Genomic DNA, 15397 nt, shown 5'->3' with positions numbered 1-15397 from the left:
GAGTGTGCAGGAGGCTGAGGAGATGGCTGGGGGTGTGTAGAAAGCCAGAGCACCAGAAATTTACAGTTTTGCTTTTGCTGATCATTTAATGCAATGTACGTGTTACAATCCATTGAATTTGGATGTCATTGGGAATGTTTATAACCCTGGAAAATATTAGGTTCAGTTCAGAAACCCAAAGATAACTTGGCTGACAACTCTGAATTATATGCTTCATGTTCCTATTCTGAGTAGCAAATATCTGTTTGGGCTTTTGATCTTTCATTCTTTATCTCGAAGGCTAGATTATACGTAAATCCACAATTTACTCTTTTCTTTAGGTGCAGATGATGAATACTACACTCCTTATGACGACATAACAAGCAGATCCAACTTCCCAGAAAGCTGGCTATGGACAATGATTTCTCTTCCAAAAACTAAGGAAGATGGGTATTTATCCAAATTTCTTATACAAAATGAATGCCTTTTGATGATACTACACTACTCAATAAAATTAGTTCAGAAATATGCCAGAATTTGCATTCAATTACAGTTTTTTTGTCCCATCACTATTGACTGGAATCTGATTCAAGTAATAACATTTGCAATTTTGCACATTACCAGTTCCAGCAAATAGTAACATAACACTCATTTAAAAAAATGTTTTGATGGACTTTAAGTAAGTTTCCACGTGTTTTAACAAAATATTGAGGGTATTTGTACCTGCATGAACATAACGTGGAGGAAGTGGAGGGATGGGTTAGTAAGTTTGCTGATGACACAAAGGTTGGAGGTGTTGTGGAAAGTGTGAGGGGCTGTCAGAGGTTACAGTGGGACATTGATAGGATGCAAAACTGGGCTGAATAGTGGCAGATGGAATTCAACCCAGCTAAGTGTAAAGTGGTTCATTTTGGTAGGTCAAATATGACGGCAGAATATAGTATTAATGGTAAGACTCTTGGCAGTGTGGAGGATCAGAGAGATCTTGGGGTCCGAGTCCATAGGACACTCAAAGCAGCTGTGTAGGTTGACTCTGTGCTTAAGAAAGCATATGGTGTATTGGCCTTCATCAATCATGCAATTGAATTTAGGAGCTGGGAGGTAATGTTGCAGCTATATAGGACCATGGTCAGACCCCACTTGGAGTACTGTGGTCAGTTCTGGTTGCCTCACTACAGGAAGGATGTGGAAACTATAGAAAGGGTGCAGAGGAGATTTACAAGGATGTTGCGGACTTCCGGTAAGATGGCGATTGTTTAGCTGCTCCAAACTTTTGTTCCGTTACTGTCGCTACCTTTGTATTAAATGTCTCCATTTTTTAAACCTTAGTTAGGAATTATTTCAGTATCTCTTACTTGCCTGTGAATATATCTAACTTACAATGTCTAGCAAGAGTTCTAAATCCAGGAGAAAAGAAGCTATGGCTCCCTCAGACGAGACCCTGGCTGCGCTGGGAAAGCTCCGAGACAAAATCTTAAAGGAATTTAAAACTGCTTTCAAACAGTTAGAAGACAAACTGGATCGGATCAACGATAAAGTGGACAAACAGGCTGAACACTTATCTAGCATCGATTCGACTTCTGAAGATTTAGAAAGTCGTGTTCGATACTTGGAGACTCTCAGTTCCAGCTTAGAGGAAAAATCTAATAAACTTCTTTCCAAAATGGTGGATCTCGAAAATCGTAGCAGACGCTGAAACCTCAGAATTCTGGGATTACCAGAGGCGACTGAAAAGGGACCAACTGTGAAGTTTTTCACCGAGTTTCTCTGTGAGTTATTCGGGAAAGATTTGCTTCCGAAGCCGCCCGAGCTCGAACGGGCACACAGAGTTTACGTTCCCCCCGGAATTCTGGGCTCCCGTCCACGACCAGTAGTCTTGTGTTTCCATCAATACCAGGTAAAACACAGTCTGATTGTGGAGGCACGTCGCAGAGGTTCTTTTTCTTTCCAGGATACAACCATTCGCTTTGTGGAAGATTTTGCACCCCAGACCTTAAAGATGCGCGCTGAGTTTAAAGGCATAATAAAAGTGCTTTTTGATCGTGGTTTCAAACCTTCCCTTCGTAACCCTGCTGATCTATGAATCAAGCTTAATACCGGGGAATTCAAGTGGTTCAAATCAGCAAAGGAAGCTGAAGCGTTTGTGGCAAGTCTTCCGGCTATCCAGTCATCTTCGGAATCTGATCGGACCTCCTAAAATGGTGGATAAGTACTCCTCGTAGTAAAATTACTTTCTCTGGACTCGGAATTCACTTGAATCACTCAGACATTATTCATTGAACCTTTAAGGGCTGTTGACAATCTCTCCCGGGATTTGGTGTGTGTGTAATCTATTTTTATTCTTCTATAACTTTACCTACAGAGTTCTACAACTAATTCTAACTTGTTTTGGAGGTTCGAAGTCTTTAGTGAAGGCCTCCCTGTTTGTCGGTTCACAGTTCAACTGCTGATTTATTTTTCCTTTGCTTTAAATATTTATTTATTTTATCTTTTTCTTTTCTTCACCCCTTTTTTCTAATCTCTGAATTTTTCTCTCCCTTCTCTGTAAATGGTTGATAAATACTCGTCTTGAATTTATAATTTTCCCCTTCCTCTTCTTTTTTCTTTTTCCTTCTTACCTCTTTTTTTCCCTTTCTCTTACTTTATTCTTCTATAATTTTTCGCGGGTAGGTTAGTTTTGGTTTTCTTCTGATTTTCTCTGTATTAAGTTGTATATTTCTGCAGAAGGTGTTCTAATCTGTAGTTATGTTTTCTAGTGCACAGACTAGTTGTTATTTGCTATAGTATTTATACGGAACTGTTGTTAATGACACAGATCTGGAAGTTGCATTTGGGTTAATTTTTTTGGTAGAGCTAGCTACTTGCTTTGGTAGCCGTCTAGTTTTGGGTTGTGCGGATGGGGTGGATTTTCCAGTTCCAACATCTCTTTATTGCTTAGGACATGTTTATATTTTGACCTTACGAATCTATGTTTACATCTCTGCTCCCAGACTGCTAGTGTACTGCTTGATTTTTTATATGCCTGCTGCCTTTTATGCATTAGTAATTGATAATGGCTAGTGCACTTAAATTTGTGAGCTGGAATGTAAAGGGACTGAACCACCCTGTTAAAAGGAGGAAGGTATTCTCACATATTAAACAACTCAAAGCTGACATTGCTTTCCTCCAAGAAACTCATATTCGTTGTTTTGATAACTCCCGGCTTCTGTCAAAGTGGGCGGGTCAGCATTTTCATTCATCCTTTGCCGCTAAAGCTAGGGGGAGTTTCCATTCTTATTAACTCAAATATTCCTTTTGAACTCCATAATAAAATATCTGATACAAATGGCCATTTTATTATTGTTTCTGGTAAACTATATAACACTAAAGTTGCACTAGCAAACCTGTATGCCCCCAACTTTGATGATGTTAACTTTTTTGAACGGTTTTTTCCCTCACTACCAGACTTAAACTCATACTCTCTTATATTGGGTGGTGACTTCAACTGTTGGTTGGATCCTAAACTGGACCGATTGTCCTCTGTTACCAGATCACCTACTAAATCTGCCTTAGCTATTCAATCGTTTCTCTCTAATTTTGGTATCTCTGATATATGACTTCAGACCTGTTGCCTTGATGTCGCACGTGATGAAGACCATGGAGCAGCTGATAATACAGAATCTGAGGCCACAAACCAGGCACGCCCAGGATCCTCTTCAGTTTGCGTATAAGGAGAAGGTGGGAGTGGAGGATGCTATCATGTATTTGCTGCACAAATCACTCTCTCACCTAGATGGGGTCAGTTGTGCTGTGAGGATTACATTCCTTGACTTCTCTAGTGCCTTTAACACCATCCAGCCCAAGATCTTAAGGCACAAACTAACGGAGATGGGAGTAGACTCTCACATGGTGGATTGGATAGTGGACTACTTGACAGATAGACCTCAGTATGTGCGGTTGGGAGACTGTAGGTCTGACACGGTGGTCAGCAGCACAGGAGCGCCGCAGGGAACCATACTCTCTCCGGTCCTTTTCACCCTGTACACATCAGACTTCCAATATAACTCGGAGTCCTGCCATGTGCAGAAGTTCGCTGATGACACGGCCATAGTGGGGTGTGTCAGGAATGGACAGGAGGAGGAGTATAGGAAACTGATACAGGACTTTGTGATATGGTGCAACTCAAACTACCTGCGTCTCAATATCACCAAGACCAAGGAGATGGTGGTGGACTTTAGGAGATCTAGGCCTCATATGGAGCCAATGATCATTAATGGAGAATGTGTGGAGCAGGTTAAGACCTACAAGTATCTGGGAGTACAGTTAGATGAGAAGCTAGACTGGACTGCCAACACAGATGCCTTGTGCAGGAAGGCACAGAGTCGACTGTACTTCCTTAGAAGGTTGGCGTCATTCAATGTCTGTAGTGAGATGCTGAAGATGTTCTATAGGTCAGTTGTGGAGAGCGCCCTCTTCTTCGTGGTGGCGTGTTGGGGAGGAAGAATTAAGAAGAGGGACGCCTCACGTCTTAATAAGCTGGTAAGGAAGGCGGGCTCTGTCGTGGGCAAAGTACTGGAGAGTTTAACATCGGTAGCTGAGCGAAGGGCGCTGAGTAGGCTACGGTCAATTATGGAAAACTCTGAACATCCTCTACATAGCACCATCCAGAGACAGAGAAGCAGTTTCAGCGACAGGTTACTATCGATGCAATGCTCCTCAGACAGGATGAAGAGGTCAATACTCCTCAATGCCATTAAGCTTTACAATTCTACCGCCAGGACTTAAGAACTTTTTAAAAGCTATTATTAATGCTTTTTGAGATAGTGATTTAGATGCATATCATATTTTTTACTGAGTTAAGTATTGTATGTAATTAGTTTTGCTACAACAAGTGTATGGGACATTGGAAAAAAAGTTGAATTTCCCCATGGGGATGAATAAAGTATCTATCTATCATCTATCTATCTATCTATCTATGCCATTTCCTCCATCCTACGGAGAGAGATTACTCTTTTTTCTCACATGTTCACCATACCTTCACTAGAATTGACTATTTCTTACTTGATAACCAACTTATCCCATTTGCCCACTCTTGTGACTATCAGAGTATATTGATCTCTGACCATGCCCCAATTACCCTCTCTCTGAACTTTCCTGGTCTCCCTCAGAGGAACAAACACTGGCGGTTCGATTCAACTTTACTATCGGATGATGATTTCGTAAAATTTATTAAGGACCAGATAACCTTTTATTTTAACACTAATACATCACCTGAAGTGCCATCCCAGGTTGTCTGGGATGCCATGAAAGCATATCTGAGGGGTCAAATAATCTCTTACACAGCAAATCTCAATAGAAGATCCCGTGCAGATCGAGCAGACCTCATTAACCAGATTAAAGATTTGGATCAAATATATGCCCAAACTAAGAACCCTGAATTATACAAGAAGCGCGTTGAACTCCAAACTAAATTTAACCTTCTGTCCACTCAACCTGTCGAACGCCAACTTCTCGAAAGCGAGAGCCGCTTTTATATTCATGGGGATAAGTCTGGTAAATTCCTAGCCAATCAGCTGAGGCATTCCAAAGCCAAACAACATATTACAAAGATCCGGAAGGAGAACGGAGACTTTACATCGGATCATTTAGAAATGAATGACGCATTTAAAATTTTTTATTCTCTATCACTTTCATCTGATTTCAAAGCCAAACTCAATGCGCCTATATCACCAGAAGAAATATCTTTTGCAATTTCTGCACTGTCCTCAGGGAAATCTCCTGGACCTGATGGGTTCCCTGTTGAATTTTATAAATCATTCTCCTCACTTCTTTCTCCTCAGTTACTTTCAGTATTATCTGACTCGTTTAATTATGGCAAATTGCCACCCTCTTTCAATGAGGCATCTATTATTCTTCTTTTAAAAAAGGGCAAAGACCCAACAGAGTGTTCCTCGTACAGGCCGATCTCTCTGCTCAATGTTGATGTAAAGATCTTAGCTAAAGTGTTGGCTCATAGATTAGAAACCGTTATTCCCTCCATTATCTCTGATGACCAAACAGGCTTTATTAAAAACCGTCTCCCTTTTTTTAACATTCGGCGTCTATTTAATATTTTATACTCAGTTCCAACTGGGACTCCTGAATGTGTTATCTCCCTTGATGCGGAGAAAGCATTTGATCGTATAGAGTGGAACTACCTTTTTGCAGTCTTAGAAAAATTTGACCTCGGCCAAAGTTTCATCTCTTGGATCTAATTGCTGTACCTGTGTCCTACTGCTTCTGTTCTAACTAACTTTCAGAAATCCCAAGTATTTAATCTCAAACGTGGCACCCGTCAGGGATGCCCCTTAAGTCCCTTTCTCTTTGATTTGGCTATAGAACCTCTGGCGATAGCATTTCGAAATTGTCCTGAATTGACCGGGATTTGGAGAGGGGGTGTTGAGCATAAAGTTTCTCTCTATGCTGATGACTTATTACTCTTTCTCTCAAATCCGTCTACATCCTTACCTCTAATGTTTTCACTTCTTGACCAGTTTAGCCAGATCTCTGGCTATAAACTCAACTTACATAAGAGTGAACGTTTCCCAATTAATAAAGAAGCACAAGAACTAATATTTCGTGATCTACCTTTTAAAGTAGTCCATAATCAATTTACTTATCTTGGAATTACAGTCACAAGGAAGTTTAAAGATCTCTTTCGTGAAAACTTTGTCAATCTTTCATATGCTATAAAACAGAGTCTGGTACAATGGTCACCTCTATCTATGTCCTTGGTAGGTTGTATTAATGTTGTTAAAATGTATGTTCTACCCAAATTTTTATACTTATTTCAATCTATCCCAATTTTTATTTCTAAATCTTTTTTTGATTCCTTAGACTCTATTATTTTGTCACATCTGTGGCAGAATAAGCGCTCTAGAATTAATAAAATCCACCTCCAAAAATCTAAAAAAGAGGGTGGCATGGCTTTACCTAACTTTCGCTTATATTACTGGGCAGCTAATATACGTTGTGCTGCCTTCTGGTCTTTCTTCCACGGTCAACCCGAGTGCCCTAACTGGGTGGCAATGGAGTTGAGCTCCACTAAAGAATTATCTATATCTGCACTTCTTGGCTCTGCACTCCCTAGCAGTCTGCCCAGATCAATAGCTAATCCTCTGGTTAGACACACTTTGCGTATATGGGCTCAGTTCAGGAAATGCTATGGTTTCCAGGGGTTTTCCGTTTCTAGCCCTGTCGCACATAATCACCTTTTTTTACCTACTATGTACGATTCAGCATTCCATGTTTGGTACAGGAAGGGCATTAGACATTTTGAAGATCTCTTCATTGATAATCGCTTCGCTTCTTTTCAGCAGCTCTCCGTTAAGTTCAACCTGCCTAACACTCACTTTTTCAGATATCTCCAAATCCGACACTTGACTGCTCCTTTAATTCCTAACTTTCCTGAAATACCTGCGAAAAATGCTATGGACCTATTTCTTTCCATTAATCCACTAGGTAAAGGTTTAATTTCAATTATCCGAGATAAACTAGCAGCCTTACGATGGGCCCCTGTGGATAAAATTAAAATGGCCTGGGAGCAGGATTTAAATATCTCCTTATCCGAGGAGAGCTGGGACTCAGTTCTCAAATCGGTCAACTCAACCTCCCTTTGTGCTCGCCATTGCCTCTTACAGTTTAAGATTGTTCATAGAGCCCATATGTCTAAATCTAAACTATCTCGATTCTACCCTGGCATTAGTCCGCTCTGTGATAAATGCAAGAGGGGCGTGGCCTCTCTCATCCACGTGTACTAGTTCTGTCCTAGTTTGGAGAAATTCTGGAAAGATGTCTTCACTACATTATCGGGTATTCTGAATCAGCACCTAGAACCTAACCCCTGAATTGCTCTGTTCGGTTTCTGGGGCGAGACAGATTTATGTCTGGGTCCGACCAAATGTCGAATGCTATCCTTTGCCTCTCTCCTGGCGAGACGCTTGATCCTCCTTAGATGGAGAGATGTTGCCCCGCCCACTCATGCGCAATGGCTTAACGACATTATGGCCTGCTTGGACCTCGAAAAAATTCATTATTCAGTTCTTAATTCGGATCTAAAGTTCCATAAGGTCTGGGGACCTTTTATCGAGTACTTTTATAACCTTCCTCTTGACTAGGGTTTTTTTTTCTTTTTTTTTGTTCTTTTCGGTCCCTTGCTTTCAGCTCCCTTTTTTTTCTGGTAGTAGGCATTATTATCCTCTGTTGCTAAGTGTATTCACAGTCTGGGAGTTTGACTGTCCAGACTTATACTCTTTATACTGTGTGGTGGTTGGTCTGGAGTTGTTGTTTTTTTTCTTGTGTTGTGGGGCTTGGGGAGGACACTAAGCTCACTTGTCTTTAATTTAGGTGTTTTTTTGTTAAATTCTCTTCCTTTGTAGCATATTGTTATTGTATGCTTAATCTTGCACTGTATTAATGCTCCCCATTGGGATTTGGGGTTTTTAATTTTGTAAAATGTTTTGAAAAACTAATAAAAAAATTTGAAAAAAAAACAAAACAAAACAAGGATGTTGCCTGGATTGGGGAGCATGCCTTATGAGAGTAGGTTGAGTGAACTTGGCCTTTTCTCCTTGGAGTGAAGGAGGATGAGAGGTGACCTGATAGAGGTGTATAAGATGATGAGAGGCACTGATTGTGTGGATAGTCAGAGGCTTTTTCCCAGGTCTGAAATGGTTGCCATAAGAGGACACAGGTTTAAGGTGCTGGGGAATAGGTACAGAGGAGATGTCAGTGATAAGTTTTTTTACTCAGAGAGTGGTGAGTGTGTGGAATGGGCTGCCGGCAACGGTGGTGGAGGCAGATATGATAGGGTCTTTTAAGAGGCTTTTAGATAGGTACATGGAGCTTAGTAAAACAGAGGATATAGGTAGGCCTAGTAAATCCCAAGGTAGGGACGTGTTCGGCACAACCTGTATTGTGCTGTAGGTTTTCTATGGTTCTATAACGTAATTCAGCCCATGACAATCTAGCTGAGAAGGAGTGCTCCTCACTCCTTCCAGATGACAAACCGTTAGTCTTAGCTCTAAATGCAAAATTGGACTGCACATTTATGAAAAGCTTTCTGTGCAGGAAACAATATCAAATACATGGATTTTACTGGTGTATAATGATAGTGTACTGGGAGTAATGGACAACGATGGTACAGTGGGAGTAACAAAGGTTCAAAGGTTAATTTTATTATCAAAGTATCTATTCAGAATATAATTGATTTGTCTTCTCCAGATAGCCATAAAATACAGAAGACATTGAAGTACTTGAAAGAAAGACAACAATCACCCCCACTGCATGAAATGAAAATCCAAACCCTCCAACCCATCCTTCACACAAAAGCTAACAAATCACTCACTTGTAGAAACAAGATCATCAAACCACAAACCCCAGCCCACCAATCAGCAACAAGAAATAATAGGTGAGAACACGAAAAAAGAACACAGAACTGAAAGAGGCCAAAATGAACTACAGTCCAATCCATAAATCTCAGAATTCTGATATTACTCAGACAGCATTGGGACATAGTGGTCGGCGACTCCAACCACCAGCCTCTCCGAGGGCAGTGACTGAAACCAGCAGCCTCTCTAGGGCAGTAACTCAACCAGAAGCCTCTCCGAGGGCAGCAACACAAAACAGCAACCTCTCCGAGGGCAGTGACTCAAACCAGCAGCCTCTCTAGGGCAGTGACTGAAACCAGCAGCCTCTCTAGGGCAGTGACTGAAACCAGCAGCCTCTCCAAGGGCAGCAACTCGAACCAGCACTGTAATACTAACAAATTATTAAATTTGTTTGACAAGGTGATGAGAGACATTGAGTGTAGGGCAGTGGATATGTCTACATGGATTTTAGTAAGGCATTTAACAAAGTCCCTCATGGGAGGCTAATCCATAATATTAAGTTGCACGGGGTCTGTGGCAGATTGACTGTTTGGATTCAGAAGATTGGCTTGCACATAGAAGACAGGGTAGTGGTTGAAGGACATTCACGTTGGAGGTCTGTATTTAGTAGTGTTCCACAGGAATCTATGTGGGAACCTTTGCTGGTTCCGATGTATATAAATGACCTGGATGAAAATGAAGATAGGTGGGTTATTAAGTTTGTGCATGATATCTAGATTGATGGAGTTGTGAAAAGAGTAGAAGATAGGTGAAGAATACAGCACAATATAGATCAGGAGCAGATATGGGCAGATGGAGTATAACCCTTTAACCCAGATAAATATGAGATGTTGCACCTTAGTAGGGCAAATACGGATATAGTACAATGTTAAGGACAAGATACTTGAGGGAACGTCACGTGATGACGTAGGATCGAGACGCTGGAACCCAGCTCTCCCGGAAAAAATCAATAAATTAATGTTTAAGTGAAGAAAAGTTAGTCAATACTTTCTAAAAGTTACTTATAAACTACTCCGGATTGTTTCAAGCTATGCCTCACAAACAGAAGATGAAGAAAACTATTACCGTGAAGACAACGCAAGTTGGAACAGAATCAAGGTCCACTTCTACCAAAGAACCGCGGACTCAGGTACATTATACCACCGGCGATACAGAACAGGAAACTGCGGCAACATCGACCATTCCTAAAGGAAAAGACCAACGAGAACTGCGCAAACGTGAAGGAAGGAGCATGCGCAAACGAGAGCAACCAGAACTACAAATCCCAGTTAAGACCGAAACCGAAAGTGAAAGTGAATCTGAAGGGAGAGTCAGATTCTCTGGAAAAATCAGACGAAGATGGAGATAAAAGTTCTTCTGGAAATATAGAAAAGACTTTGAGGCAAATAATGCGTAAATTAGGCACATTAAAATTAATTAAAAGTAACCAAAAAGTAATCAAAGAAAAAATGATAACTATGGAGATTATGTTTGATAAAATGACAAAGATACAGGAAAAAAATGGAAAAGAGAATTATAGATTTGGAAACTACAATGGAAGACATGGTTGAAAGAATGAACAAAATGGAAGATGATAATACTGCCTGGACATCAGAAACAAAACAATTTATGGAAAAAATTGATAAGCTTGAAAATTTTAGTAGATGAAACAATATTAAAATTGTTGGACTTAAAGAAGATATAGAAGGAGAAGATCCAATAATTTTTTTTCAAAAATGGATCCCTGAAGAATTGGAAATGGAAGGAGAAACTCTAATTGAGATTGAAAGGGCTCAAGCTGATCAAAATCCACGATCAATTTTGATAAAATGCTTAAGATACCAAGATAAAGAAAAGATCCTGAAGGCGGCTGCCCAAGGTGCCAAAAAAAGAAACGGGCCATTGATGATAGCAGGGAAAGCAGTTCTTTTTTATCCTGATATAAGTTATAACCTTTTGAAGAGAAAGAAGGAATTTAACCCAGCGAAAAAAGTCTTATGGGAAAAGGGTTATAAATTTATAATGCGTCACCCAGCAACACTGATAATTTTTTTGGAGGAGGGAAAAAGAAGATTTTTTTCTGATTATTGAGAAGCGGAGGTGTTCGCACAAAAACTTCCATTTATTCGCTAATTACACATAGAGTCTTCCAAATGTAATGGATTAAAGATGAAGATAGAGACAGCGAATGGAAGTGATGGACATTTAAGGATGATACAGGGGAGAAAAGCAAAATTTTAGAAACACTAATTGAGAATAGTATTTTTTTTCTCTTCTTATATATATACTTTTTTATGTTGCGGGGGGGGCTGGGGAGCTTTGGATCGGTTACTGCGGGATTCACGTGTGTAATCATGGCGATCGCCATGACCCGTACAACAGAGGGGGGTAATGTTGTGTTCTTTTTTTTTCACAACATTAGTAGGGGGGTATTTTGTTTTTTTCTTTATACTCTATTTTTCTTCTATCTTTCTGCCTGGATGATTGGTGGGGACACACATAGCAACATGGAGACTTTTAAAAAGATTTCCCAGGATACCACGAAAGTTGAAAGATCAGGTATTATTATAGATTGGAGTAACATAATTAAAAATAATGACTAATTTACTGAATTTTTAAAGTTTTAATGTTAATGGGCTTAATGGACCGGTAAAAAGAAAAAGAATTTTAACATACATTAAAAAAATGAAAATAGATATAGCTTTTTTACAAGAAACTCATTTAACAGACATATAACATCAGAAATTAAAAAGAGACTGGGTTGGAAATGTTATTGCAGCTTCATTTAACTCAAAGGCGAGAGGAGTTGCAATTTTGGTTAATAAAAATTTACCAATTAAAATACAAAATGTATTAATTGATTCAGCGGGGAGATATCTAATTATACATTGTCAAATTTTTTCAGAACTATGGACCCTTATGAATATTTATGCACCAAATGAAAATGATGTAAAATTTATACAGGAGGTCTTTTTGAATTTGGCTAACACACATGATAAAATATTAATAGGTGGAGATTTTAACTTTTGTCTAGATCCAGTTTTAGATAGATCAACAAAGGTTGTCACAAAATCAAAAGTAGTAAAATTAACTCTATCATTGATGAAAGACTTAAATTTGATTGATATATGGAGAAGAATTAATCCAAAAGAAAGAGATTATTCATTTTATTCAAATAGACATAAAACATATTCAAGGATAGATTTTTTCCTATTGTCAACGATCATTCATGATAGAGTGAAAAATGTGGAATATAAAGCAAGAATATTGTCAGACCATTCTCCTTTAATAATGACAATGATAATGATAGATAAAGAGGAATCAATTTATAAATGAAGATTTAATTCAATATTACTAAAATGTCAAGATTTTTGTGATTTTATGAAAAAGCAGATTCAGTTCTTTTTAGATACAAATTTACATTCAGTTGATGATAAATTTATATTGTGGGAAGCAATGAAGGCATATTTGAGAGGTCAGATAATAAGTTATACTTCTAAAATTAAGAAGGAATATATGATAGAAATAGATCAATTGGAAAAAGAGATCACAAAATTAGAAAAAGAATCTCAAAGAAATATGACAGAAGAAAAACGAAGACAACTTATTAATAAGAAGTTACAATATAATACACTTCAGAGATATCGAACAGAAAAAGCAATTATGAGAAATAAACAGAGATATTATGAACTAGGTGAAAGATCACATAAGGTCCTTGCATGGCAGTTAAAAACAGACCAGACTTCTAAAACAATAAATGCAATTCAAACAAGAGTAAATAAAATTACTTATAAACCTTTAGAAATTAATGAAGCTTTTAAGAATTTTTATTCTGAGTCGTATAAATCAGAATCACAAAATGATAATGTCAAGATGGAAAGGTTTTTATCACAAATAACTCTTCCAAAATTAAATACGGAAGAGCAGAAGGGATTAGATATGCCTTTTACATTGAAAGAGGTCGAAGAAGCCCTAGGATCACTTCAAAGTAATAAATCTCCAGGAGAAGATGGTTTTCCGCCTGAATTCTATAAAAAGTTTAAAGATTTATTAATTCCTCCTTGTATGGAGTTAATACACCAAGCGGAAAGAACGCATAAACTTCCAGAATCTTTTTCAACAGCTATTTTAATAGTATTGCCAAAAAAAGATAGAGATCTTTTAAAGCCAGCATCATATAGACCTATTTCTTTATTAAACACTGATTATAAAATAATAGCAAAACTCTTATCTAACAGATTATCTAAATGCTTACCAAAATTAGTACATATGGATTAAACAGGATTTATTAAAAATAGACAATCGGCAGATAATGTAACTCAGTTATTTAGTATAATTCATTTAGCGCAAAAGAGGGAGGAAATGAGTGTGGCAGTTGCTTTAGATGCAGAAAAAGCATTTGATAGATTGGAATGGGATTTTTTATTTAAGGTATTGGAAAAATATGGATTAGGAGTATCTTTTATAAAATGGATTAAAACCTTAAATACTAATCCCAAAGCTAAAGTAGTGACAAATGGTCAAATTTCAGCATCATTTCAGTTAGCAAGGTCAACTAGGCAAGGTTGTCCATTATCACCTGCTTTAAGGGTTTCAGAGTTAATCAGGAAGAATACAAGATTAACTTATTTGCTGATGATGTTCTGCTTTATTTAACAAACCCATTGCACTCGTTGCATAAATTATCCTATAGATTAGAAGAATATGGGGAAATATCAGGTTATAAAATAAATTGGGATAAAAGTGAAATTTTACCTCTTACTAAAGGAGATTATAGTCAATGTCGATTAATAACTCAATTTAGATGGCCGGCAAATGGTATAAAATATTTAGGTATAAGAGTTGATAATGACATAAAGAACTTATATAAATTAAATTACTTACCACTATTGAAAAAAATTCAAGAAGATCTTGATAAATGGAAGGTATTACCAATAACATTAGTAGGTCGAGTAAATACCATAAAAATGAATATATTCCCTAGACTACAATACTTATTTCAATCACTACCAATACAACTACCCCAGAAGTTTTTTCAAGAGTTAAATAAATATGTGAGGAAGTTTCTTTGGAAAGGTAAGATGTCAAGAATATCGTTGGAAAAATTGACATGGAAATTTGATCTAGGAGGGTTATAACTTCCAAATTTTAAGAATTATTATAAAGCAAATCAACTTAGATTTATTGCATCTTTTTTTGAGAAAGATAAACCGGCATGGATTAGAATAGAACTAGATAAAATAGGAGAAAATACACCAGAAGATTTTATATATAAATGGGAATATAAATGGATACGGGAAAAGAAAGAATCTCCTATATTAAAACATTTGATTGACTTATGGAATAAGATAAATGTTGATGATGAGACAAAGAAATCCTTATTAGCAAAGAGATCTTTAATTCAAAATAGACTTATTCCTTTTACAATGGATAATCAACTTTTATATAATTGATTTCAAAAAGGGATTAGGTATATAGGAGATTGTTTTGAAGGAGGTATATTAATGTCATTTGATCAATTAAAGAATAAGTATAAAATATCAAACAACACTCTTTTTTGTTACTTTCAACTAAGGGCTTATTTAAGAGAAAAATTAGGTCAAACAATGTTATTGCCGAAATCTAATGAAATAGAAACTTTAATTCAAAAAGGAAAAACTAAAAAATTCATCTCTTGTATGTATAACTTGATTCAAAAACAGGCAATTAAACAAGGAGTCCATAAGTCAAGACAAAAATGGGAAATACAATAAATGTCCAGTTAAAATTAGTGCAATATAATTTTTTACATCAATTATATATTACACCAGAAAAAATAAATAAATTAAACCCAAATTTATCCGATCAGTGTTTCCGATGTAACCAATAAATTGGTACTTTTTTACATTCTACTTGGTCTTGTTCTAAAATTCAACCTTTTTGGACAAATTTAAGAGTTTTATTGGAACAAATTATTGGAACACAACTTCCACATAATCCAATATTACTTTTACTAGGCGATATTGAAGGGATAAAACCGAAACCCAAATTGA

The 15397-nt window shown here is 37.5% G+C and overlaps 1 protein-coding gene across 1 annotated transcript in view; it reads left to right on the top strand.

Moving 5' to 3' along the window:
- The window catches only part of LOC140741526 (complement C3-like), a 313216-nt gene that overhangs the window by 145332 nt on the left and 152487 nt on the right, over window positions 1-15397 (top strand). The window contains exon 18 of the mRNA XM_073071820.1: window positions 321-429. Coding sequence (XP_072927921.1) covers window positions 321-429 — 109 coding nt within the window. The remainder of the gene's footprint in view (window positions 1-320; window positions 430-15397) is intronic.

This window comes from Hemitrygon akajei, chromosome 18, assembly GCF_048418815.1.
Source record: "Hemitrygon akajei chromosome 18, sHemAka1.3, whole genome shotgun sequence".
Lineage (NCBI taxonomy): Eukaryota > Metazoa > Chordata > Chondrichthyes > Myliobatiformes > Dasyatidae > Hemitrygon > Hemitrygon akajei.
This window is presented reverse-complemented; position numbering and strand designations above follow the sequence as displayed.